Here is a 26486-nt window from a genome sequence, read left to right as displayed (position 1 = left end):
AGCTCCGGTAATTTCCTCTTGGCATTTAGGGTGATTTCAGCAGGGAGGTGCATTCAGCACTTAACAGACCTCAGATTTTAACATGTAAGATGAGTGGAGAGCAGAGGAGAGATATTGCATTCCTGCCCTGACCAGTGCAGAAAATAGGGAAAGGAATTAAATATGCTTTCGTGCTTGGCTGCTCCGGGCTTGCGCATTTAAATGCTGTCAACACTGCTGAGTCCAATTTGTCAAAGGAGATTTAGCAGCCGGATCCGGGCTGTGGAAAAAGAGCCCGATGGTGCGCATGGTGTCGAACACTTGAGCTCAAACTCATGATTCCGCACCTCACGCAGCCTGAGCGCGTAATGAGTTCACCTACGCTCAGCCATCCGGCGGAAATATATTCTCTAACTGCAGGGAGAAAAAGTGCCCTAACGCTTTGATAACGTTCAAATTTGCGCAATACGCAAGATTTGTACCATAATATAACAGCTTCGAAATCATTTCGATGGTAAACGAACTCGTAGTAGGGCGAATCATCCCGATAGCAAAGGGGGGGGGGGGGCGAAGAAAACGAAGAAAGCACAGTCGGAAGAGTGCAGAGACGGCTCTGCATGAGTGGTATTTACGAACGTTAAATACAAGTACTCCACAGCGACTCTAGGGAAAAAACGGAAACTGCATAGTGTGCCTTTAATGTGGATTTTGAAATTTGCCATCACAAGTTGAGTCACAGTTTCATTTCAAAACTCGACTTCCTTTCCAAGAGTGTAGCTGGGAAATACAACATATATTTTTACACAAAAGCACATGTCAAACACTTGCCAAAATGGACAGAAAAAAAAGCTCAGTAAGGGATTGAAAACTAGCTTACATACTGTAAACTTTAAATTACATTTAGCCAAGTTAAGTTTGACTAATATTAACCATATTTTTCATCTCATCAAACATGGAATATTGTAAAGTAAGACAAAACAACTAATATAACTAATATTTGCTTATGTTTGTGCAATTGGGTTTCCCACCAAAAATGATGTAATTTTGGATCCAGCTTTTCTTAGTTAACAGGGATATTATATTGCTATTATTATTATTAGGGGCCAAGCACTGAAAGTGCGTAGGCACCTACTGAAATCGTTGGCGTTCTTATTCTTCTTCTTCTTCCGTTTCTTCTTCTTCTTCTGGATGGAAGCCTATGGCAACCCTTAGAACCGCTTGCGGGAAAGTTATGAATTATAAAATTATAAATTTGGCACACTGATAGAGGGCAGTCTGAGCAGTCACTATATCAAATTTGGAGTCTCTAACTCAATCCCTCTAGCGCCACAAACTGTCCAAAGTTTCACTCTTGTTTATGCTAATAACTTTTGAACCATAAGGGCTAGAAACAAAATTCCCACTTTTCCCACTGATTCCTTGGCTCAAGACGATTCGATTGCATCGTATGACGTCATTTTCCGTCATTAAAATCCTTCCGCCATTTAGAATTTTTTAAAAAAAACTACTTTTTCTAACTCGTCCTAGACGGTTGCTCCGATTTTCACGAAAATTTAACCAGATCATCTTCAGACCATGCCAACAAACCGTTCTTGAATACCGCGCAAACTAATTTTATGTAGCGCTTCCAAAAACAGATGTAAGGCTGTATCTCCGCAACGCTTTATCGTATTCAGACCAAACTTGGCAAATGTCATCACAAGCATGACTTGAGGCTACATACTGCGTTTCGGCACAGCACCACCTACTGGTCGGGAGATACGAAAAAAATGGATAAAAGTGGTCTTGTTAGATTCAGGGTGTCATGCCGAGTCGACTGATATCCAATTTTTCCATATCAGCTATTTTGAATTTTCTACTAAAATGTTGTATTTTATGAATGCATGAACGTATCGTTACAAAACTTGGTATGGGTCATTGGCACGATGCTCTGAAAGAGTCTGAGAAGTTTCTGACCAGTGCCACCTAGTGGTGAAAAAAATGTTTACAGGCTAATAAATTTGGATTTTTTGACTTATTTTTCCTTACATTCCTGAATCCTTGCTGAGTCTAACAATACCAAACATTCTAGGTTTTGCCTTATGGTTAGTGCAATGTTGTAAATTAGTGCTTAAAAAACCTTTGCCAATATCTTCGAAACCACCGTAGAAAGTTTGAAAACATGGAAAAAAAATCCAATCAAAGGCACCCATGGGTCATTTTTTATTTCATTTTCATATAAATGCCATTTTGCCTAAAATCATCTTTAAATGTCTTTATTGCTCATTGTTGCAGTTGGTCTGACACTCCCAGCCATGTCTTTGTGCTTGGCCCCGATAATTGCTGCTTGCAGCTATATTTATGATAATAATTGATTATCAATAAAAATAATATTCAAACAAGCGTTGCATTTGATGAAGATCAACCTGGAATATTTCTTAATAAATTGCCACTTTTTCCATGTCAGAAGTGAATAGCAATCTCAAAATCCACTGTAAATTGATTTAAAATGATTGTCCAAACTGCAAGGAGGACGCTCACCCTAATGCTTTGATAAAGTTCATATTCATTGTATTAATGTGGATTTGCCATCACTGATTGTGTCCCAGTTTCAATTTAAAACTCATCTTTCTTTCTGAGAGAGTAGCTGGGAGAAATACAATATCTTTGCACAGAAGTAAACACGTCAAAACAAGTGAGTTTAAAACATTGAGGAATTCCTTGAGAAACAAATATATTTTTTTCAATAACTGCATGGGTTAAAGTGTTCAAAGAAGCACTCGAGCTATAAATCACGCCTGCGTGCAGACGTTTCTGGTTCAAGAGGAGAGCCTCCTCCCGCTAGTTACCTGTCAGTTCGGTGCGCAGCAAGGAGCTGTTGACGGCCCTCTTTGACTCCTCTGGAGCGCTGTCATACTGCAGCTCACGGTAGTAGAGCCGATAGCCCACCAGAACCCCATTCAAACTCTCCTCCTTGGGCTTCTGCAAAGGCATAGATTAAATTAAAGGTCACATTCCACTAGCTGTTCTCACGGTCCTTATTAAAGGACACCCGATAAAAAAGCCTTCCTGGCTGTAACTGACAGACAGCACTGACTGATCTCTCATTGCGCATCCGTGTGCAACGCTTCCCGCGAAACGAATAAGATAAATAAAAGATGAGGATTTAATTTCTGAGCCATTCAGTCAGTGGGTAATTAACAAAGCTCCGAGCTAAGTGTAATCAACTCGGCCCACGGTTCTGCTGATAAAACAGACAGTAGTGAGAAGATCCGGGACTCATAGGTCAGTGAAGAAAGGTTTCAGCTACTAATTAATATCCCTTCAGATTGCAGGATCGCTGTCACGCATGGGTATTAATTATCCTGGGCTTGCCAAAGCCCTCTGCGAGCTCTGTAAATGTGCGGGTATCAATACCGCATGTCATTAATTTATTCAAACCTGCACGAGGAATACTAAGCGATGCACGACAGGCAGCTCAGAGCGAAGCGAGGCTACCTATTGACAAAAGTCAGATCATTAAAACAGAACGGGGCTGTAATTTCACTGGCGATAGCTTGCAACATGCTGGTATTCTTCTCATGCTGGAGCCGGTTTGTTATATGGCCATCAGATAAACTTAATGGAGGTCAGGAGTTCACTCGACCGGGGTGGGCTGGCATTAGCGTACCTGCCACTGCACCAGCACAGATGTCGTTGTGGAGGGTTTCACGGCTTGAATCAAGGGCGCTTCATCAGGAACTGCATGAAAAAAGTAAAATACAAGAAGAAGAGATCCGGTTAGATGCGTTCTTAGATAAGAGAATCTCCTTCCATAATCTGTTTAGCTATTTCTTCTCTGGAACATAATAGGAGGATTTTTGAAGAATGTTCTTTTCACTGTAATGGAAGTAAATGAGGACTGGTGGTGTCAAGCTAAAAAAAGCACCATAAAAGTGGTTCATCATATCACTTGTGTGCTTTAGTCCTCAGATGTCGTATGATGGCTTTCTGTGAGAAACCGGAAAAAACGGTATTCACCAATAGCTTCTCTTTCAGCAAATTTTGAGTCATATGGATGAGGGGTTTTCAATCTTTCTGATGCCCTGGACCCCTGAATATGATGGTCCCCTTGCGAGGGACCCCATTAAAGGCATCCATATGGAGAACATGCTTAGCTTTTTCTACTTTTAGATGTATAAACCTGAAGAGAAACACGTTGACCGTTGAATAAAATGGTTCTCATGACTTCTGATGAGTCTTTTAGAAAGAAGAAACATTAATACTGTAAAATTCGCTAGATTTATTTTTATAAAAAAAAATTCTGAACTTTCCCACAGCGCCCTTGTGGAAATTTTGGACAAGCTTTTATGGTGCTTTTGTGTCCTTTTTGAAGCCTAAACACTCCAGTTGTCATTCATTGTAAGTGCATGAAAATAAGGGACCTGCACATAAAAAAATAAATAAAAAATCTTATTTTTTGTTCCACTGAAGAAAGAAAGTCACACAAGTTTAGAATAACATGAGGGTGAGTAAATAATGACAGAATTAAATCAGTTCCAAGACTTCTGCTTCCAAGTAAATGGCGCAGATAGTAAGACTGTAGCTCTTCTATGACTTTTATTTGAATCAATAGCGCATCAACCAAAGCCAGTGGATACAACACGCTCATTATTACTCACCATCTTGTAAAGTGGTAATTGCATCCGTCTCTTGGCTGTACTTGCTGTCTCCGACGTCATTAGTCGCCATCATTCTCAGCTTGTATGAAGTGTAGGGTTTCAGCCTGAGGGATTGCACAGCTTGTGAGCTCTCTCATATTGGACAAAGACCTTTCCCATCACAAATGATGTGGCTCAGCAGTGCATGTATGAGCTAGTATCTATAAATGTCAGGGACACAATCCATTGAAGCCCAAGGGCACACGCTGGCAATTACAGAGTTTTATCTTAAAGCACTTGAGGCAGAGAGGTGAGGACGGAAATAAGATACAAAACACTTCTTATTGGAGAGCTCATATAAAGACATGAGTGCAGCTTATGTGCCAATTCATGAACCCAGAAATATGATATGAAGAACTGGGATGCAGGTAAAATATGTCAGTGAATGCAGCCTAGTAGGGCTGCACAATTGAATGAATAATTTATATGATTATAATAACATATAAATAATCAGAATTCAATATCAAAAGTAATAATCAAAAATGACTGCTTTGGTCATAATTGCACAGCCCTACTTCCTAGCCTTCTTCAATCACTGTGTGTTGAAAATCATCTGGAGTTGACAGTAAAGGGAATATGTGGAAAAATCTTTGCTTACATTTCTAATTTGTTCATTTCCCATTTACCCAAAACACACTGCACAAGCCAACTCGTTAACAATCTAAACATATCGTTTAGGTCTCATAACCGATCTCTGAAGATTGAGATGAGTTGCACGGCGCTTTCCAAGCGAGGGGGTTTTCCGCTATTCGTATTACTTGGTTAAAGGGAATATTTTTCCCATGATGCCCCACTCCTAAAAGCCTCCAGCTGGTAAAGACACAAATCAGTCCTGAATAATCCATTTAGCAACAATCTGGCTGTTAAAAAAAGCACTCAAAAGCTGATGGCTGAGAGAGTTTTCAACTGAGAAAGGGGACTCATCATAATCAAGATGAGATGGCCCTCTGAATGCATATAAAATACTATTCGACTGGCCATATAATCATGGCTGCGGATCCAACATAACTCATATGCAAAAAGCTGGAGTGCCCGTAGCCCAAGGTACTGATTGTTTCTCACTCTCTCAAATTGGACTGAGTATCATAAATTGCTGCACTGGAAAAAGGCTCCTACGCATTTAATATCACTCCCTGCAGGGGAACACATGTGGCTGTGAAGCAGTGGAAATCGACAGGAATCAACTCTGTGAGGGTCATCTGAGGGCAGTCTTTAGGTGCTGTTTGCGGGATTGTGGGGTTGAGAAAGGAGCTCACCTGTCCACCTCCCAGGAGGTATAATTGTGGCTTATAGCGGAGGAATGTGTGAGCCAGTCGCCGTTGGGCAGCTCCCGTGTCTGTAGGGTAAAGTAACGGACGGGAGACGAGCCGTCCCCTCCAGGCACCCAGTTGAGCTGCAGTTTGCGGGACTGCACGTGGTCCTGTGGCACTCGCAGCTGCCGTGGAGGCTGCGGTCGCTCTGATGGAGGAGAGATAGATGTGAAGTGTGAGTTCAGGGGTCAGGCTGGTATTGCTGACTGTTCTTAATCGTGCGAAACGACTCTTCTACTCATGTGTGCATCAGTCAGTGGGTCTTGCCCTGGCCTCTCCACCCCTCCCCACCTGTGTGACACGCAACTGCATAGCCTCATCGATTTTAATGGGAGAATTCAATACAGAGAGGCATAATTTGTTTATTTAAAGGTGCACCGTATTGACCGCCATTAAAGATGCAGATCATGCGCAACCAAAGCTATCGAAAGCCATGATTGCAATAGCCTTGTCCGTGCAGCTTTTAAAATGACCAATCGAGCAGTTTCACGAGGTCAAAGGATGATATGCAGTCGCTCTCCATTTTTAACCCAAACTATCGGTCTTTCTTGAAATTGAACATTGTAGCATTTGGGATGCATATCATAGCTCATAAGTGTCTAAAGACCGATATGGATCATGCATGCACTTCTGAGAATTTAAACAATAATGCTTAAAATCATAAGGAAACTGCATTCACAATCAATTTTACTTCTGTAATGTGACATGATTTCTGAGAGAAATAGGATATTCAATACAATAAAATGATCCACTGGGAATTGTTGGGATCGTGAAAAGAAGCCGTTTCAGAATGAAGCCAGACTTGATTGTGAGGTTTCAGTCTACTACTTTCCTCCTGAAACACCACCAGCAGCCATTTCTCAAGTCACTTTCATCATTCAGAGCAATGCTTCGGTTTCAATTTTATTGTTATTTGCTATAATTGCAAAACAAACTTATATTATGTTAACATTAACCAACACTTAATTACTGTGTTAACTATTGCACAAATTGTAGAAACAATTTCTAACATTATTTTCGGATCTAGGTGATGTGTTGAAAAGAAAAGCTGTTTCAAAGGAGGAAAATATTACATATTTTAATACAATACTAAAATACAAATGATTTTGATTAAGAAAGTAAATAGCATCCATTTTTGTCTAACATAATTTTTTTTTTTTTTAGAATCAGGACTCGTTTTTAGACTATTCTTATTTACCAATCTCTATCCTATCATTTTAGGGGTGGGGTTAGGATATGGGCTATGATTGGATATTTTGAAGTACAGCCAAAGATTGAGTTATATTTTGATTAAAAACCCAAAAGAAAAATGCATAGATTAATAATTTGCAATAAGATCAATAACATTTAGTAAATAGATAGTGTGAATTTATATTTCATGCCAGCTTCAAAGATATTCAACGTTGTGTATTTATGTGTTTGCGTCACCTCTAATCTCAGTAGTTATGACCACAGCCTGTGCAGGTGTTCCCCAGCCCTGCTCCGTCTTGGCGGAGATCCGAAAGATGTAGGCCGCCTCTGGGGTCAGGCTGGATGCGGTGAACTGACGAGTATCAGGACCAACCTCTACTGTGATGAACTGGTTGGGATCCCCAGAATCCAGACGGTAAGCTACCTGGAATCCTATAAAACAGGCATTAGATCATCTGAGGTGAGTCTTGATCCTCCATCCTTCTCATGTCTACAGTGAGACAGCTTAAGCCTTTACCAACATCAAAAGTATAAATAACATTTCTGCAAACTTTGAGAGTAGTTTTCAGTTTTGAGACATCAAAGTACAAAAGGGCAGGAGGAGGAAAATATCTCCTCAAAAAGCCATTTGTTGAAGGAAAATCATCTTTAGAAAAACAACAGCAGGTTTATAAGACGAATGGCTTTCAAAAAGGCTTCAGTGCACTGGAAAATTTGGTCTATCAGCATCTATTTTAAATTCAGCTCTGGTTAACGTCTGCAGTCATTGCTTCCCTTTACTGCAAAAAGACTTTATTTAAATCTGTCTTTCATTGGCGAGGTCTTCTGCCTTGCCTTCATTCCCTGTATCATATGTATTCCAAATGTCAAATTCAATACACAGAGAAAAGAACCACAAAGAAAAAAGTGATGCACAACAAACCTGCATGAAATTAAATTAGTTTGTTTTACACTGTACCATCGGTATGGCTCAGGCACTTCTTTATCAACTCCAAACAAGAATTATGTTCTTTTAACTCATTTTGTACTGGATGTTATTCAGAATTACCACTAATTGATATGCACATTATAATGCACATTATTACAGTTATTCACTTCAAAACTAAAAACAACCAAATCTGTGGGTGAAGAACAGATTCACCGATAGCTTCTGCTCAAACTGAAGCAGTTCAAAAAGAACAAAATCTGTTATTTTATAATTGTATTTAATTTGATATTGGTTGAAGCATTTGATGGGACAAAAACAGAAGGTCAGTATCTTTCATTACAGTTAAGAATTTGCTAAAAGCAACACTTACACTTATAATTTCTTTCCTTAAATAGGGACTGAATGTGTGTTAAGCCAATAATTACAAAAAAAGTGTTTTAATTTACATTTTACATTTACATTTATTAATTTGGCAGACGCTTTTATCCAAAGCGACCTACAAATGAGAACAAAAGAAGCAGTTAAACTAACAATAGGACAACAATATGCAAGTGCTATGACCCTTCCCAGTTTAATCTAACACAGTACGTGTATTTTTTTTTATTTTTATTTTTTATAAATAGATATAGAATAGAATAGTATTAATGGATCAAGTGCTAGCGAAAAAGATGCGTCTTCAGCCGTTTCTTGAAAATAGTCACAGACTCAGCAGCTCTGGTTGAGTTAGGCAGATCATTCCACCAGCAGGGAACAGTCCAGGTAAAGGTCAGAGAAAGAGATTTTGTGCCTCTTTGAGATGGCACCACAAGACGACATTCGCAATTAATTTTAATGACTCTTTTTACACACCTAATATTTTTGTTTAAATTTTTTAACAAATGTTTAACAAAGCGAAATCCCCCTGGAGCCTACTCAGTTACCCCTGGTTGGAAATCATTGAATAATAAACATTATTCAAATACTAAAAGTTGTAGCTAGAAACAAAAATAAATAAACAGTGCCACATATATTATATTTCATACCAAAATATAGAATATCTATATTAATATATAAGTGTAATGTGAATCATTGTTCAACATTACTCAAATGCAAAAAAATATAAATAAATGAATAAATATATAATGTATATTGTCATAAAATATCAAATAGTTTAGGCATGTTGTAGTTCCCAATTTAGAGACTGAACAAGCATGGTGTGTTGTGTTGTGGTGTATAAGGCATAGCAAGCTAGGTCTGCCGAGTGTCCATCTGCATCATGTCTGTGGGAATGACACGTGTTGCAAACCAAGCAAAACAAATGATAACATTAGCGGGAAACATGTTGAAATGTAATGTGTGGGCAGAGCTTGGCCGTGGGAGAGACGGAACATTATTCAACCATCTATTTATCTTTCGGGATGCTTGCACTGCATGTCGGCCCCCTTGGCTGTGCAAAACTAAATTAGGCCATCCCACATTGTGAGACTGCAGCACTTGAGGGCTGCCATTTCATCCTAATGTCCACTTCAGCCATGAGGGGCAGTGGAAATCACATACATTCATCCCTGAACACACACACACACACACACACACACACACACACGCACTCTCTTCTCGGTTACTTCCATGTCAGAGTCTATATTTCTAGAGATACGGAGAGTACCGTGGGCAGAAAGCAGCCCCTTTCGCTCAACATTTGCGTGGCTCCGACAGGCTCTGACCCGTGCATAATTTATCAGGGCTTTGCTTTTGGGAAAGGGTTTCCGCTGTGAGGGCATCAGCCCATGTGATTGGCTAGGTCACCACCCCACAAACTCCTGCAGCTGTATTTTCCTCATTCATTGCCCAGTGATTACCGGTCCTGCAGCGGCCAGCAGAAACACTCACAAGGGCAGTGCCTCGGCAGAAAGGGCAGGAAAGCTCAGCGCTCCACCACTGAATCTCAGTAAGCAACGTTCTCATCAACACCTGCTTTCAAAGCATTTCCTTTCTTCGAGATGCAGCAAATTAGAGGCATGCCGGGAAACCTCGTTCTTCTTCTTTCAAAGAGCTCTCTCTGTGACTTCAAACTCAAACTACATAACCAGTATCTCTTGATCTGCTGAAGTATGACATGGAAACAGAGTGGAAAATAACAGTGCGTGCGGCGTGTTCGTCTGGGAGCGCTGCAGTGTTGATGTAATTAACCAGGTTCTGCTGGCAGGGGCTTCTTTACATCTATTAACTTATGTTCACAACACACGTCTGAGCTCCGGTTTGATTTAGCATGGCATTTTCTGTACACTTCCTCTGTCTAACGCTTCGTCTTTTGTGCTTGAGCGAGGCAGCTGGAGTCAGATTAAGAACAACTACTAGATCTGCTGCAAAATCCAAAGCAAACTCCCATTCCCAGCCATGGACTTTAACAGTCAGGTTTGCTGATGCTTCTGGGAACACAATACATTTTTCAGCAGCTTTAAAAACAGGATTACATTTAGGTTTTGCTGTAAACAAAAGCCTCTGCTGGAAAATCCAGCCTAAGCTGGTAGCTGTTTTTTAGAGCATGAAGGCTGGACGTTTCTAAATGGTCTAAACTAGCTGGTGAAAAATGGTGGAAGAGTAGTCCTCATAGTGAAAGGGGAGACTTCACATTCCTTACTTCACTTACAAACACATTTAAATATACCACACTGAAAACAGACGTGAGAACCAAAGAGGTTTGCATTATTTTGAGTGAATACGACTAAATTTTAGGCTGTTTCACTCACAAAGCAATCAAATGAATTCAGGAGACTTGAAATACTGCACACAAATCATGTAAAAGACTACTTAGTAAATGTAAAGAAAATGAAAGGAGTAAGGAGTAAATGAATAGAAGGAGTAAATTAAAGGATTTTTTTATTTTGGGAGAACTTATCCTTTCATTTTGCTCCTGCAAAGCAGCCTCTCTTTTTGTTTACTCGTTTATTTTGGAGATATAGTTTTTTTTTAACAGCTCCTATGCTAACATTACTATGACCCGCTAAAGTGTGCAATTTTTGTGCCATTAACATCACCAAAGGAAACTGAACAAATAATGATCTTTTGTTGGCCGGATATGATGGTTGATATTTTTCAACAAACAGAGCAATGTTTTGATAGCATTCCAAAGACACTGTTACGTGTTTTGGGGGACAACAGCTGATAACCAGCTAATGAGAGGTTTAGAACAGCTAGAAACTAGCTACTATGTTCCAATACACAGCTATAGCATCTTAAAGGGTTAGTTCACCCAAAAATGAAAATTCTGTCTGTAATTACTTATCCTAATGTTGTTCCAACCCCGTAAGACTTTCGTTCATCTTCGGAACACAAATTAAGATATTTTTGATGAAATCTGAGAGCTGGCTCACTCCTTCATAGGCTGCTAGGTAATTGTATTTTGCCAGCCCAGAAAAGTTAGTAAAGACATTGTTAAAATAGTCCAAGTGACTACAGTGGCTCAACCTTAAGTTTATCAAACGACGAGAATACTTTTTGTGCGCAAAACCCCCGACTTTATTCAATCATCTCTTCTCTTCCATGTCATTCTCCTAAGCTGCTGAAGTAGTGTAACAGAGCAGCGCTTCTGGGTTGTACGTCAGAACGTAGGCTCACTATTGGCCGACGCTGGTCGTGTGTGATGCATATGATTTCTTAATTTGTGTTCCGAAGATGAACGAAAGTCTTACGGGGTTGGAACAACATAAGGGTGAGTAATTACTGACAGAATTTTCATTTTTGGGTGAACTAACCCTTTAAGCTCTATTTTCCAACAGGGATTTACAAGACTGCTGGTTAAACAGTCATGCTGTGCCACATTCCAGACTAAAATGAACCGTGCATATGCTTTCAATCTCATTTTTCTACAGTATACACACACCATAAAGTCCCAATTTTCCCAAAACATCATAAAATAGCTTCAATTGGCCTCATTTTTATTCAAAATGAATGCTTCATGAATAGGATTCTATCAACCCAAGTCAAACGGCGTGTTTGGATCTCATCTTTGCATCGCTGAGATTGCGTGTATTCTTCTCCGGTGTGATTTGCACAGGCAGCATGATTTGGCAGGCGGCTATTCCGAGCTTCATTCACTTGAGGTGTTAGTCAGACTAATCTCATTAAAACGCAGGGATTTTCTCCTCTCCGGCTCCCTCTTCCCGTATGAGGAATTAGTCTCAGGTGCACGGTGACATGGCTTCATTCACAGAGCGGAGGGAAGAAACAGGCTCTCCTCTGAGCTAGATACTGCCAGCCCAATTCATTTCACGCTCTCATGTAGGCCAGATCAAGTACTGAGGAGACTGCTAATGTGAGGTGAAGTACATGAAAGCAGCTTTGCACTTGAATCCAGGCTACATGGGTCAGCCGAGACCATTCTCACAAGAAGAATGAAAATATATTGAGAAAAATGTATTCACAATAAATCACATTTTTCTTTCCCTTACTGAATAGAAAAAATAAACAGCACAATGAATCATTCAATAGAATTAGTCAAACTGACTGGTCAATACAAAGAATTCATCAGTCTGAATCATGGACTGAATCAATCAGACATTTCACTTCCTAAGTCACTCTGAGAAATTTAGGTTATTATGGAAGCCATGTTAAAAACGCAAATTTGTAATTTGGTGAAATGTAAATCTAAACTTAAAATTACTGTTCATTTGACAAACAGGGTTGGTATCTCTTATGCTCACCAAAGTTATATTTATTTGATCAAAAATACAGTAATATTATGAAAGATTATTACAGTTTAAAATAACCGTTTTAATGTGTGTTAAAATGTATTCCTGTGAGGGCATTACTCCAGCCTTCAGTGTCATTTGATCATTCAGAAATCATTCTAATATGATGATTTGCTACTCAAGAAACATTTCTTATTATCAATGTTATCATTTTTTGGGGGTAGTCTTTTGAACAGTAGTGTAATAATATGATAAGAATATTTTGGAAAAATCTGTTTTTCATTTAATTTCATTGGTGTCTAAGTGAAGGAAATGACCTTTTTCTCTTACCCATTATAATGCCGTTGGGGTCCACAGGGGGCTGCCAGACCACCCTCACCTCTGTCAAACGCACCTCCGGGAACACAAGTCTCATGGGTGGCCCAGGAACTGTTGAAAGGGGAAATGAGGGTGCAAAGATGAGACTACTATATCATCACATGACTCTTACAGTAATTAAAACACCTATAAACCTTACAGAAATCGAAATCTTTCTCTTGAATTCTAGCCGAACCACAAGCCCAAATCAAAGAGCTTTAATAGAGGTTATTTAGCTTTCAAGGCAGCAGCGGCCTTCTGAGACAGCCTCTGAAATGGTATTTACGTCAGGATAAGGTCATTATAAGAAAAAAAATCTGCTTTGAAAAGGACAAAAAAAAAAAAGTAACATTCGTAAAAAGACAAATACACAGGAGATGAGAAGAAAGAGACAGTTATGACAGCACTCAAACTGTGGCAGTTTAATGAACATATTCAGGATTAAATCTCTTCAGTGGTTAACAAAGTCCGTCTGTAAGAGTGAATGCTTGTGTTCACCCATCTGTGCAGAAATACTTTTCTCTGATCCACTTTGCTATAAAGACAAATAATGTGAAGTCTGAAAAATAATTAGAGTTCTGAGTGGTTGTTAGCATGTTGCTGTGGAATTTTGAGGGGTTACTATGGTGTTTTAGGCGGTTGCCATGGTGTTTCTATGTGGCTACTAAGAAGTTCTGAGTGGTTGCTAGCATGTTGCTATAGTATTCTGAGTGGTTACTAGGGTGTTTTTGGTGGTTACCAGGGAGTTGCTATGCGGCTGCTAAGAAGTTCTGAGTGTTTGCTAGAATGTTGCTTTAGTATTCTGAGTAGTTACAAAGGTTGTAGGTGGTTGTCAAGGTGTTGCTATGTGGCTGCTAAGAAGTTCTGAGTGTTTTCTAGCATGCTGCTATATAGCTGCAAGGATACAGTAGGTGCTTGCCAGGGATTTGCTATGTGGTTGCGATTTTATTCAGGGTAGTTAGTTGCTAGAATGTTGTGGGGGTTGTCAAGGCGTTGCTATGCGGCTGCTAAGAAGTTTGAGTGTTTTTTAGCATGCTGCTATCTAGTTTCAAGGATACTGTAGTTGCTTGCCAGGGATTTGCAGTGTGGTTGCTATTGTATTAAAGGTGGTTGCTATAATGTTGTGAGGGTTGTCAAGGCGTTGCTAAAGTGTTCTGAGTGGTTGTTAGCACAATGCTTTGGCGATATGGATGGTTGCCAAAGTGTTGCTATGTAGTTGCTGAGATGTTCTGGGTGGTTGTCAGCACATTATTATGTGATTGCAAGGGTGTTGTAGGTTGGTTGCTAGGGTTCTGTCAGTGGTCACCAGGGTGCTCTGAGTGTCTGTAAGCATGTTGCTTTGCAGTGTTCTGGTCTAAAATTGAATCTACAAGCCACGTGATATGAGGTATGATTTAGCTGCAAAGATCTACTTGGTGTGTGGGGTTAATTCTAATCTGCCCAAATCTTCCTTAGCAAACACTACTAATGATTAGTTGTCGGCCAGCGAGCGGCAAAATCTGGTCGTTCTCCCCTTAGACTTTGTCGTCTTGCCCTTGACAAGAGTATTTAGAGCCATGCTGCTCCATGAGTGCTGCCACATGGCACACCCACTCACTCTACCCCTTCTGAAGCGGGCTATTGCTGAGCCACATGTTCCGCTAGACGGCCAAGGCTCTACCATTGTACGTTAAGACTGAAGCTAATTGCTGATGGGCGATCTGCTGCCTACAGGAGGAGATCAATGATGACTGGAGGATGTAATGACTGTTGCGCTCGACTCTGAAGGACACAGTGCGCCACCGGTGCTAAAAGAGGGCTCCGCATTAGAGGACCTTGATTAAGGGGGATGTTTCTTTCCCCTGCTGGTGCATCTCACCTCTAAACATACACACTTTCCTCTCTCTCCAAGGCATCTGTGACAGACCTATACATCCACTACAGGACACCTGTAGAGCGACAGATAACATGGAGGGAATCCAATAACAGTGGTGGGCCTGAGGCGCACACACACACACACACACTCAGAAAACAGCATTGCAAACACACTGTTGCTGTGTTGTACGAGAATAGCCATGCTGTACAAATGTGGAACAAACACAATCAACGTTTGTGCCGTCTCTCGACCACTTCTTTATTTCTCTCTGGATTCCCCCAGTCGATGCGGTCGGTTAGGCCGATTCTATGTTTCATTTCCTGGACATTAAGGAACTTATAAATCTAACACATCTGACAGCGATTTGATTTGTATTGCTTTTTGCAGTCACAGTGTGTGGGTCCACAGGGACACATGTCCACAAGAAGAAGCTCTTACAGTAGAGAGTGCTTTTCCCAAGATACCTCTTTCTCTTTCCAATGTATTGCTAGCATTCATCATCCTGCTATCAGCCCTTCGTGTGCCATGAGGCTTATATGGAGATTACACGCACAAGAGGGGTAGCCACTTATGATGCACGACTCGTGACTTGCGTGCATTTACTCTGCATCTACAATTAGAAAATCCGTTTAGTAATTACTTCTTTTAGCGGGTCACTAATAAACACTTTCATGCCAATCTTTTCAGAGACATGCGGACATTAAAGACTGTAAGGCAAGCTAATCTAATCGCAGTACAAAAATGAACCGTCCAATTTGCTGCCTGTTTTGCTGATATGTCTCTGATTAAATCCAATTACAGGATGTTTAGGTTTAGGCAAACAAAAGCCAGGACAATCACTCAAATCTACCCCAAAACGGATGGACGGCCTGTAGCATCTCCAAACCCCTGCGTACGCCATTCGGGCCTGGCTAAAACGGTGCTGTACCATTAGTCCTTAATGAGGTCTGTTCTGGAGGGGAATTTAAAAGGCAAACACACAGATAATTGCTGCCAAGGTCGAGTGATCACAGACGGAGGAACATGCTGCCCGGGCCCTGCGCTTCCATCATAAAAGTGCGGCGGTGAAATGGCCCGAGCTCTCCGCGTCTGTCGAGGGGGAGCTCCATTTACAGCCACATTTAAAAGAGACCTGTTATCTCTTATTCAGAGAGCAGCACAGAGCTGACCGCAGGCATGCAGACTCCATTAACGTGACTCTGTATCCGGCTGGATTAAGGCTGACCCCTGTATATCACATAGTGGGCTTCTTTAAATGGCTTTCACCAGCCGGGGGAAAAGGCTTCTATCGCTATCCCCATGACGTCCACACTCGTGATAAAATTTTTGGTTTGTGAGGCAAGTTAAACTGCTCAAAACTGCACAATGTGACAAACATGGGTTAGTTACAAGGCTGTAACGATCAGGTTGAGGGGGACATGTTGTTGTAGCTGCTTTACAAATTAAGATTTACTAGTGCAAAATGCCCGTGCAAAATCAGTTTTTGTGCGTGTTTTTAGCAATTGTTGGTTTGGTGTGTTTGAGTGCTCATTGTTACAATTACACAGCAAAAGTTCAGTGACATTTTTATTTGTACATGGTAGAAAGCACACAGTGAACTCCGAGAAAACGCTATGCTTGAGCAAACAGTTTGTGAATAGGCTACTACAAATGACGCCCGTGAAAGAGACTGTGAACGCATTGAATAGGATATGTTTAGTTGGTGAATAGCACAGGCTACTATTACACAGTAGCGATAACGTTAAGCGCACCAGAATGAAATATAATATTCAGAAGTAAACAGCAAAGCTGACTTACAGATTCACATCCACAAATGAATAAGCGCATCGATTCAGGGAGAAGTGCCTGTGTAAAATCAGTTTTTGTGTGTTTTTAGTAATTGTTGGTTTGGTGTGTTTGAGTGCTCACTGTTATAATTACACAGCAAAAGTTCAGTGACATTTTTATTTGTGCATGGTAGAAAGCAAATACTGATACTGACATAATGACATACAATAAATGTGGAAAATTGAACTACACGATTTAGGGAGCAGGCTACACAGTGAACTCTGAGAAAACGCTACTTAAGCTCCACTGCTTTCTTCGACCCTCTCTGTCTCTGGTCCTGGGCTGTGCTCACTCAGTGTCAGTGTGAGAGGGGGAGTGGCCAGCGGCTAGAGCGGCAAAAGCCAGTGTGTGCTTCTTTTACCGATATATATTTAATGATATCTTTTGCATTTCTAATCCAAACAATGTCAAACTTGGCACTGCACTTACTCATGCCCGTAGTAAGACACCAGTCAAGTTTGAAATCCATCGGACTAACGGTTCAAGAGATATGCGAATAACACACACACACACACACACACACACACACACACACACACACACACACACACACACACACACACACACACACACACACACACACACACACACACACACACACACACACACACACAGACAGAAAGACGTTCCCGTAATTTATAGATAGATATAATATACAGAAGTAAACAGCGTAGGTGACTTATAGATTCAGTTAACATCCACAAATGAATAAGCACGGCGATTCAGGGAGCAGGATACACAGTGAACTTGCTACGCTTGATCAAACAGTTTCTGAATAGGTTACTACAAATGATGGCCATAAATAAAATATAATATTCAGAAGTATGTTGTAACAGAGACAATTTATATAAGAGACATGCCACTTCCTCAATCCTCAATACAACTATATAAGGAAAACCCGTAACGGCAAAGATGGCGGTTGTATGCACATGTCCCGCCCCTCCCGCTGGAAAGCCAATCATCTGCTTTTAACAGTCAGCAGCTGACCACTAAGGAGCGAATGTACAGTGACGTGACATAACTGCCATTCAACCTGTGCTTTCGCGCTGTGGCTGGCGCTGAGCCAAAGACGGACGCGCTCAGCGCTTGTCATAGGCTATATCACAACTGTTCAGTGTTTTTAACCACATAATGTTTATTTTAGGTTTCAGATATTTAAATATAATTGTTTAAGTGCTTGGCACAACACCGGCATTCTGGATAGAGACGTAAATGAAGTTGGTGTCGTGAACGTGAACCCTTGCGCATGCGTAGTAAAAGTATAACCTGTGGGGGAAAAGGCGTTTTAAACCTTATTTTGGGGCAAAGTCATCAAACTTTTTCAGCGATTTTTATCATATTTTACTGCTGTTTCTATATATGCAGTTTTTATGTCCCGGTGACCAGTGAAAGTGCAGTTCTGACTCTCTGCCCATTCATTTAGATAGGAGCCTGGTCTTGTTAGTCCGAAATAGCTGCCCGGAGGCGTTGCCAAGATGGCGGCCGAGTGGCACGACTTGCCTAAAAGGACTTTGGTTGTAAGTATGTTTATTTTTAAACCACAACCTTCTTGGGGCTTCTTTTACCCGATACAACCCTCTAATGTCAGAATGTTTATTTTTAAACCACAACCTTCTAAGTGCTTCTTTTACCCGATATATTTAACGATATCTTTTGCATTTCTCATCCAAACAACGTCAAACTTGGCACTGCACTTACTCGTGCCCGTAGCGAGAACCTGTCAAGTTTGAAATCCATCGGACTAACGGTTCGAGAGATATGCGAATAACAGACATACTGACTGACTGACAGACAGACGTTTCTGTAATTTATAGATAGATAATATTTACATTAAAACATAAATAAGTGTTTATATTTACATTTAAGTTTATTATGTTTATACTGTATATGCATCATTTATTTAATTACTATTATTGATTTACGTGCTAAAATAATGAATACATTTTGTAATTTAACTTTTTAGGACTGGAGAGATATACATAATTGCAGGAAGGGGCCTTTTTACCTTGCTATTGATAAATAAATAAATACAAACATTAATACCAAAACCCAAACCAAAACAAAACAAAAAAACAAAACCTTACAAATGGTATAGGCAGCATTTTTGGCTTCTAGAAGTTAAAGAGACTTTTCATGGGCAGATCACTTATTCTACTTCTATGGTGCAGACAGAAAGCACCCGAAGTTTTAGGGGGCAGAGAAGTAAAGCACAGGAAAAAGTTGCCCACTAAGTCACAATTCATTTGCAGTGAGAGGGCAAGAGGATCAGAGAGCAGACACAATTCTATGAATCTGTACAGAATCTGTGAAAATGTAGCGCACTTCTGAGAACTGTCTCCAAACACAGCGCCACAAGCTGCACCAGGCCACTGCCTTTATTGTGTATGCCAGGGGCCGCCACCGCTCAAAGCAGTTGTTAAATGCTTCACAATTAATTAGTATTGAGTTTTGTTGGACGTTAAACAGAGGACACACAGGAAGGAGAGTTTAATCAAACATTTTTACCAACCTTGACCAGACTTTTGATTGGGCAAATGTGTTTAAAAAAAAAAAAAAAAAAAAAAACAACTGGTGGAAGTTCAATCAAAATATAGTTGTCCCTCACAATATTCAGATTAGTTATAAGCCCATGTGCTTTTTTTTTCATTGAATGATTTGTAGACCATTACATTTGATTCCCCTTAGTCATAGTCTTGAATGTGTGGTTACAGTCTAGTTAAGTAACATATACAATGCTTCCTTTTCCACTGAGATACATAGATAACAAAACTAATTACTGAGTAAAGAACTGATGGCAGATGGTTTATATTTAAAATTCAGTTTCCAAGTGTAACATCCTTGAATGAAATACATATAATATGAAAAATTACAATTCAGCACTTCACTTGTGCACACTGTGTTGCTTTATCTGACAAATCTCTAGGTACACTGCGCATATCAATTGTTTCCCCAGAACAACCTTGAGGGGGCCTTATTTGTGCCGTTTCCTGCTCTAGTCTGTCCCTTATGGCCCTTTTGGCTGTATAGCAATTATATAAGAGTGTATTAGTTCCATCTGTTTTCTGTCTGTAATCCTGACCGGAGTGAATCACTGTTATAATAGATAGCAAACTATCATACCTCTCTTCTGAAAGCTTTCATTCCTCAAATTCAGCCAACCCTTCAAAGTCTATTTAAGTTGAAGTCCATAAAGTAAACATTTGAAGGCCATCCTCACAGACAGAGTTCTTGTGGTGTTGTCGTACTCTAAAAGTTTAAGTTTTCTAATCTTAAAAAAAAAATTCTGTAGGGTATTTAAAGGCCTGTATAGCGGAGGTAAACGACTGTGTGCGAATCAATGAAGTCAATGCAAAGGTAAAGAATGTACACCAAAAACAAATGAAGCATCAAAAACTACAAAAGACCTTCAAAAAAGTGTCTGAAAGAGCTCAAGACTAAATGGCATTTTATCTTTTTATTCAATACAATCCAAGGCCACATCAATCTGTGCACTTCTCGTGCGCAGAGCAAATGCCCAATATTCATGACAGCTCATAAACTTACACAGCTTGGTCAAGGAGGGTGCACATAAAACAGAGTTACAGCATTAAAGGGATAGTTCATCCAAAAATGAAAATTCGGTCATTATTCATCTCATGCCGTTTCAAACTCATGACTTTGCCCTGAAACGAGAATGGAGATATTTAAAATAATCTTACATTTCCTTTTTTTTTTTTTAAACGACAAATGTTACGTTTTAACTACTCAAATTACAAACTGTGCTGTGGAAAAGATTATCACTGAATAATTATTTATATTTCAATTAGTTTCTCACACAAAGCTTCATGTGGCATCAAAATACTTGGAATATTACAAAGTTTGTTGACAATACTTATAAGACGCTTTTCTGTTTTTTTTATTTTATTTTTTTATTTTGCAGCTTAACCGAAGATCTGACTATGAACTGTTGTTGTATGAGCTGCATTACACATACTTTGTGTTCTACAGAAAAAAACAAAAAACTAAATATGGGTAAATATGAGTAAATAATGGCAGATTTTTTTGGAGAAGTATTACTTTAAATGCCCTATGTGGTTATTAAATTGAATCTCATGAATCTCATGAAACAGAAAGATTTGCCCACCATCATCCTTGGTCCTCTCCAGGACTGCGGGGCTGCTGAGTTGCCCATCTCCGATTCGAGTAAAAGCCAAAACTTGGATTTCGTACTGGACGTATTTACGCAGGTTCCTCAGCAAGACAGACTGTGTCAGATTCCCTTTAACCACGTTCACCTGTGCCTCCAAATCCGAGTCTTTCTCTTTGTATAGAACCTAGAAGAACAAGTATATTAAGCATGATCATGGCTCACACCACTGTTGTGTGATTTTGTGATTGTGACTGACTTTAATTTAAGATCACATTAAATGGAAACACACAGGGATAGCTGTTAGTAAGGCAGAATGGCGTGAAGTTGGTTCCTCTGGGTCTTCTGTTCAGCAGGCTTCTTTTGTTTTCTTTTTTTTCCCATAAAGCCTCCTGTCTTAATTACTGTTGACTTTAAACCAGAGAAGCTTCTCTGAACATATGGGTACACATTAACTCATCTAGCTGAAAATATTTATCTTTCTGCAAGGGTCAGACTTTCCATGAATGCATGAATGATCCAGTTGATTACTTAAAATGAAATGAAAATGGTACTGGAACATGCTTTATAGGGCTTAAAAGAGAAACACATTCTTTTAAGCCCTATATATATTCTTTTATATACATATATATGTCTTGTTTTCTTAAATAGATTTACTTTTACTTATTTTCATATATACACTGCTCAAAAAAATAAAGGGAACACTTTTTAATCAGAGAATAGCATCAAGTCAGTTAAACTCCTGGGATATTGATCTGGTCAGTTAAGTAACAGAGGGGGTTGGTAATCAGTTTCAGCTGCTTTAGTGTTAATGACATTAACAGCAGGTGCACTAGATGGGCAACAGTGAGACAACCCCCAAAACAGGAATGGTTTTACAGGTGGAGGCCACTGACATTTTTTCCCTACTCATCTTTTCAGACTGTTTTTCACCAGTTTTGCATTTGGCTAGGGTCAGTGTCACTACTGGTAGCATGAGGCGATACCTGGACCCTACAGAGGTTGCGCAGGCAGTCCAGCTCCTTCAGGATGGCTCATCAATACGTGCCATTGCCAGAAGGTTTGCTGTGTCTCCCAGCACAGTCTCAAGAGCATGGACGAGATTCCAGGAAGACAGACAGCTACTCTAGGAGAGCTGGACAGGGCCGTAGAAGGTCCTTAACCCATCAGCAGGACCGGTATCTGCTCCTTTGTGCGAGGAGGAACATGATGAACACTGCCAGAGCCCTACAAAATGACCTCCAGCAGGCCACTGGTGTGAATGTCTCTGACCAAACAATCAGAAACAGACTTCATGAGGGTGGTCTGAGGGCCCGACGTCCTCTAGTGGGCCCTGTGCTCACTGCCCAGCACCAGGGAGCTCGATTGGCATTTCCCATTGAACACCAGAATTGGCAGGTCCGCCACTGGTGCCCTGTGGTTTTCACAAATGAGAGCAGGTTCACCCTGAGCACCTGACAGACAGGAAAGGGTCTGGAGAAGCCGTGGAGAATGTTATGCTGCCTGTAACATCGTTCAGCATGACCGGTTTGGTGGTGGGTCAGTGATGGTCTGGGGAGGCATATCCATGGAGGGACGCACAGACCTCTGCAGGCTAGACAATGGCTCCCTGACTGCCATTAGGTATCGGGATGAAATCCTTGGATCCATTGTCAGACCCTATGCTGGTGCAGTGGGTCCTGGGTTCCTTCTGGTGCACAACAATGCCCGGCCTCATGTGGCGAGAGCATGCAGGCAGTTCCTGGAGGATGAAGGAATGATACCATTGAAGGGCCACCACGCTCACCTGACCTACATCCAGTAGAACACCTCTGGGACATTGTGTTTCGGTCCATCTGACATCACCTGGTTTCACCTCAGACTGTCCAGGAGCTCAGTGATGCGCTGGTCCAGATCTGGGAGGAAATACCCCAGGACACCATTCGTCGTCTCATTAGGAGCATGCCCCGACGTTGTCAGGCATGCATACAAGCACGTGGGGGCCATACAAACTACTGAGTACCATTCTGAGTTGCTGCAATGAAATTTCAGCAAAATTGACAAGCCTGCTGCATCATTTTTTCACTTAGATTTCCGGGGTGTCTTTGAATTCAATCCTCTGTAGGTTGATCATTTTCATTTCCATCAAACGATGTGGCATCCTTTCGTTCATAACACATTACCCAGTCCATATTAGTATAGATATCCAGCATGATATTTTTCCCCATTGAGATCTGATGTGTTTTCAAAGTGTTCCTTTAATTTTTTTGAGCAGTGTATATATATATATATATATATATTAGAGGTGGGCATAGATTAATTTTTTTAATCTAGATTAATCTAGATTAATTTTGAAATTAATCTAGATTAATCTAGATTAAAATGGCTCATTTGAATTCTGCCGAAGGCATTCAGAGTATGTGTGCTACCCAAATAATGACTATAAAAGTAAGTCTTTGAGAACGGGTTTCTCAAGCCAGGTGGCGCATTAGACCAGGTGCTCATCTCCTGTTTCCAAAATGCATCACAAACTGCTTGAGAAAGCTGTTCTACTCATAGACTGTAAAAGGTAGGTTACTACTGTACTGTTACCGTCCGTAGGCAACATTAGGTAGGCCTATGTTATTATCAACTACTATAGGCTATCAATTAGGGATGGGCGATATGGCCTAAAATCCATATTGTGATATACATTGCAGCCTCTTGCGATAACGATATAATAATAAAACCATTTCAGAACAGGTTACACAGACCCTTTTTTTTTTTTTTTTGAAAGGGTGTATGTAGTTTTGAGAACATATATTGTGCAAAACTGTAAGTATACAACATAATTTTGCAGATAAATAAAATGTAAGTACACTAGCTGCAGAGACTTAATTAGGTCTAATGTTTATTATGGCTTGGAGCTTATGAAACCCCAAATTTAAAATTAGAATATTGTCTAACTGATGTCTTTTCAGTTAAAAAGAAACACAACAACGATTCTTAAAATCGGGCGCTTTTAATAAAAAGAGATTATGTGCTACACCAGTAAGATATATTGGGAATAATACGCGCGCGCTGGTATTCAGTGATATGTTTCGTTTTGAATTTGAGGTGGTAGAACGGATTAGTCGTGTGTTTACTTACCGAACTGTTACACCACACAGTCTACGTCGGACGGCTTAAATACAAACCAAGTCCAAATAATGGATGTTGCACCGATCTTTTACACCAGCTTTCACTTTCAGCCGTGTTTATTTAAGATGACGACGAATATGATGCGTTGCAGCCGGGTGTTCCTCGCGGCCGCGGGTAGATTGCGTCATCATAGCTTGTGTAGCTTGAGCCAGCTCCCAACGCTCCCAACCCAACTTGGAGAATAGATTAACGGCGATATTTTTTTTATCGCGCGATAAGAGTCTCGCGTTAACGCAGCGCGTTAACGCCGATAACGGCCCACCACTAATATATATATATATATATATATATATATATACATACATACATTTCGAGGGTTTAATTTTAAGATTAAGTAGTAGAGCTGCAATGAGCAGTTATTATAAGAAATGCTGGCTTTCAATGACGAATAAAAACAATGCATCCTCTTCTCAAGAACCAAAACATCAAATCTGGCATGTCATTTCATCATATAGAACATGGTTTAAGGGGTCAATCATACATAAGAAAAAAAAAAACCTTTATTCACTTCTGAGATGCTATAATTATACTGAGCCAAGGGCTCTTTCAGCAGACATTGTTTTTTAGAGTACCTCAGAGCACTACTTGACATCAGTCGGAGGTCATTTTTATTTGTGTGAAATCACAAAGAATGTAAAAACAAAAACAAAACAACAACAGAGAGCTTTTCTCACAAGTAACCACCTTGTATCCGAGGATGTTGCCGTTCTGCTCGTGCTCACGAACAGGGCCCCAGGTTACCAGGATGCGACTGGAGCTCATGGCCTCCGCCGTCACATTTTCCGGAGCCCCAGATGGCACTACACAAACAGACAAAGACAAATCACACTCCCTTATCGCACAGTGCCTTTACACACGGCCCACGAGTACTGAGTAAACTCACGTGGATTAGTCACCTGTCCAATGTCATGGGAAGGATGGAAAGAAAGCAAACAGCATTAAAATGTGAGCAGCAAGCAAGAGTGTGAGCGTAAACAGACCACTAAAAGACTGACAAACCTTTAGCACCAGGCCTTATATCAGGCAGCCCGGTCAGCCCGGAACGTCCCTACATGTAGCCACACAACTAGATAATGACTCCCTCTACACACAAACTTAATTTCTGCATACGGTCATCCAAATGTTCAAGTGTGCAATTTCTGAACCACTAGTGGCACCAAATTGAATTGCAATATGTTTGAGTGCCCCAACTAGGTTGGGCATAACAGTACTGACACAGAGTACGTTTACATGCACGTTCTTAACCTGATAATGTTTAATAAGCCGACAACGTGTGTAGCCAAGAAAACGCGTTAACTTTTTCCTTTATCACCGTGAGGTCATAAACGGCTTAAGCATTAACCGATCGACAGAACTAGAGTTTTGCCCATTTCCCTGATATCGCCTGGCATGTAAACACCTTAACCTGCGTTCTGTCAGCTTATTGAAGTGTGCACGTGTGATATGTGACAGGAAAGCGTCCTTATACTGCAGATTTAAGCGCATCCAGCCACAGCGAGTGTTTCTTGGTAGGGGAGGAGAAATGTATCGCAAACTCTGACTTTCTCATAGTCTTCATAAAATATAAACATATTTGCAATTGAGTTTGATATCACCAATGACACAGAAATGACACACTTCACCTTTAAATATCAGATTTTAGGAGTTTCCGCTGCAGCCATTTGGGGCCATAAATCTCTCTTGCGTCATCTTGAATGATCACTTAGATTTGCGTCATCTTGCAGAAAGCAACAGAAAAGATAATAGCGACACCAGGCAGCCAATCACCTTGCTTCTTATCTGCTGTGTAGGCATGCATTCAGAACAACTCTCGAGCCAGACAGATTGAGAGTGTTGTGAGGGGCTGTTATGTGATCACATAAAGGAAATAAAATTCAATTTGCCAACCACCTGTTTACATTTGAGAATATGATTGTCCTGAGAATAATGGAAATTTCAAGATGCCCTCTGCATCACAGTGGCAAATATGTCTCTGTATCCCATGGGTATCAGTCACATCATGTTCTCACCTGACTCCCGCGTACGACCCTTCACGGTCTCACTCCAGGGTCCGGAGCCTATGGAATTAAAGGCCTGGATCTGCAGCTGGTACTCGGTCCACTCCTCCAGGCCCTCCAGGGTGATCTCCCTCTCCAGCCTGTCGTTCACCAATCGTGTGCTGGCCTCGCCCCGGAGGTCCGCTCGCAACACTCTGACCCTGTAGCCCACGCTCTCCGGGTTTCCGTTGTACTCGGTCTCTGGCAGTGGCTGCCGGGGAAACATCAGACTCTCAGAATCAGTCAACAGAATTACTGACGAGGATGTTCCTTGACAAAGGGTGTTTTGATTTCACGATCAGTAATGAAGATGAGAAAAAAGATGCATCATGATTTTAATGAATACATACAGCAGACAATAAATGACGAGAA

General features: G+C 40.6%; 1 protein-coding gene across 6 annotated transcripts in view; it reads right to left on the bottom strand.

Moving 5' to 3' along the window:
* The window catches only part of sdk1a (sidekick cell adhesion molecule 1a), a 352985-nt gene that overhangs the window by 22547 nt on the left and 303952 nt on the right, over positions 1 to 26486 (bottom strand). For all 6 annotated transcript variants that reach the window (XM_079864734.1, XM_079864735.1, XM_079864736.1 and 3 more), the window contains 9 exons: positions 26088 to 26325; positions 24763 to 24878; positions 20917 to 21106; positions 13085 to 13183; positions 7397 to 7591; positions 5915 to 6116; positions 4620 to 4723; positions 3629 to 3699; positions 2808 to 2940 (listed from right to left, as the gene is read on the bottom strand). In XM_079864734.1, the coding sequence (XP_079720860.1) occupies positions 2808 to 2940; positions 3629 to 3699; positions 4620 to 4723; positions 5915 to 6116; positions 7397 to 7591; positions 13085 to 13183; positions 20917 to 21106; positions 24763 to 24878; positions 26088 to 26325 (1348 nt within the window). The remainder of the gene's footprint in view (positions 1 to 2807; positions 2941 to 3628; positions 3700 to 4619; positions 4724 to 5914; positions 6117 to 7396; positions 7592 to 13084; positions 13184 to 20916; positions 21107 to 24762; positions 24879 to 26087; positions 26326 to 26486) is intronic.

The sequence above is a fragment of the Squalius cephalus genome, assembly GCF_949319135.1.
Source record: "Squalius cephalus genome assembly, chromosome: 1".
Classification (NCBI taxonomy): Eukaryota; Metazoa; Chordata; class Actinopteri; order Cypriniformes; family Leuciscidae; genus Squalius; species Squalius cephalus.
The sequence above is the reverse complement of the archived record's forward strand: the minus strand, read 5'-3'. Positions and strand labels throughout refer to the sequence as shown.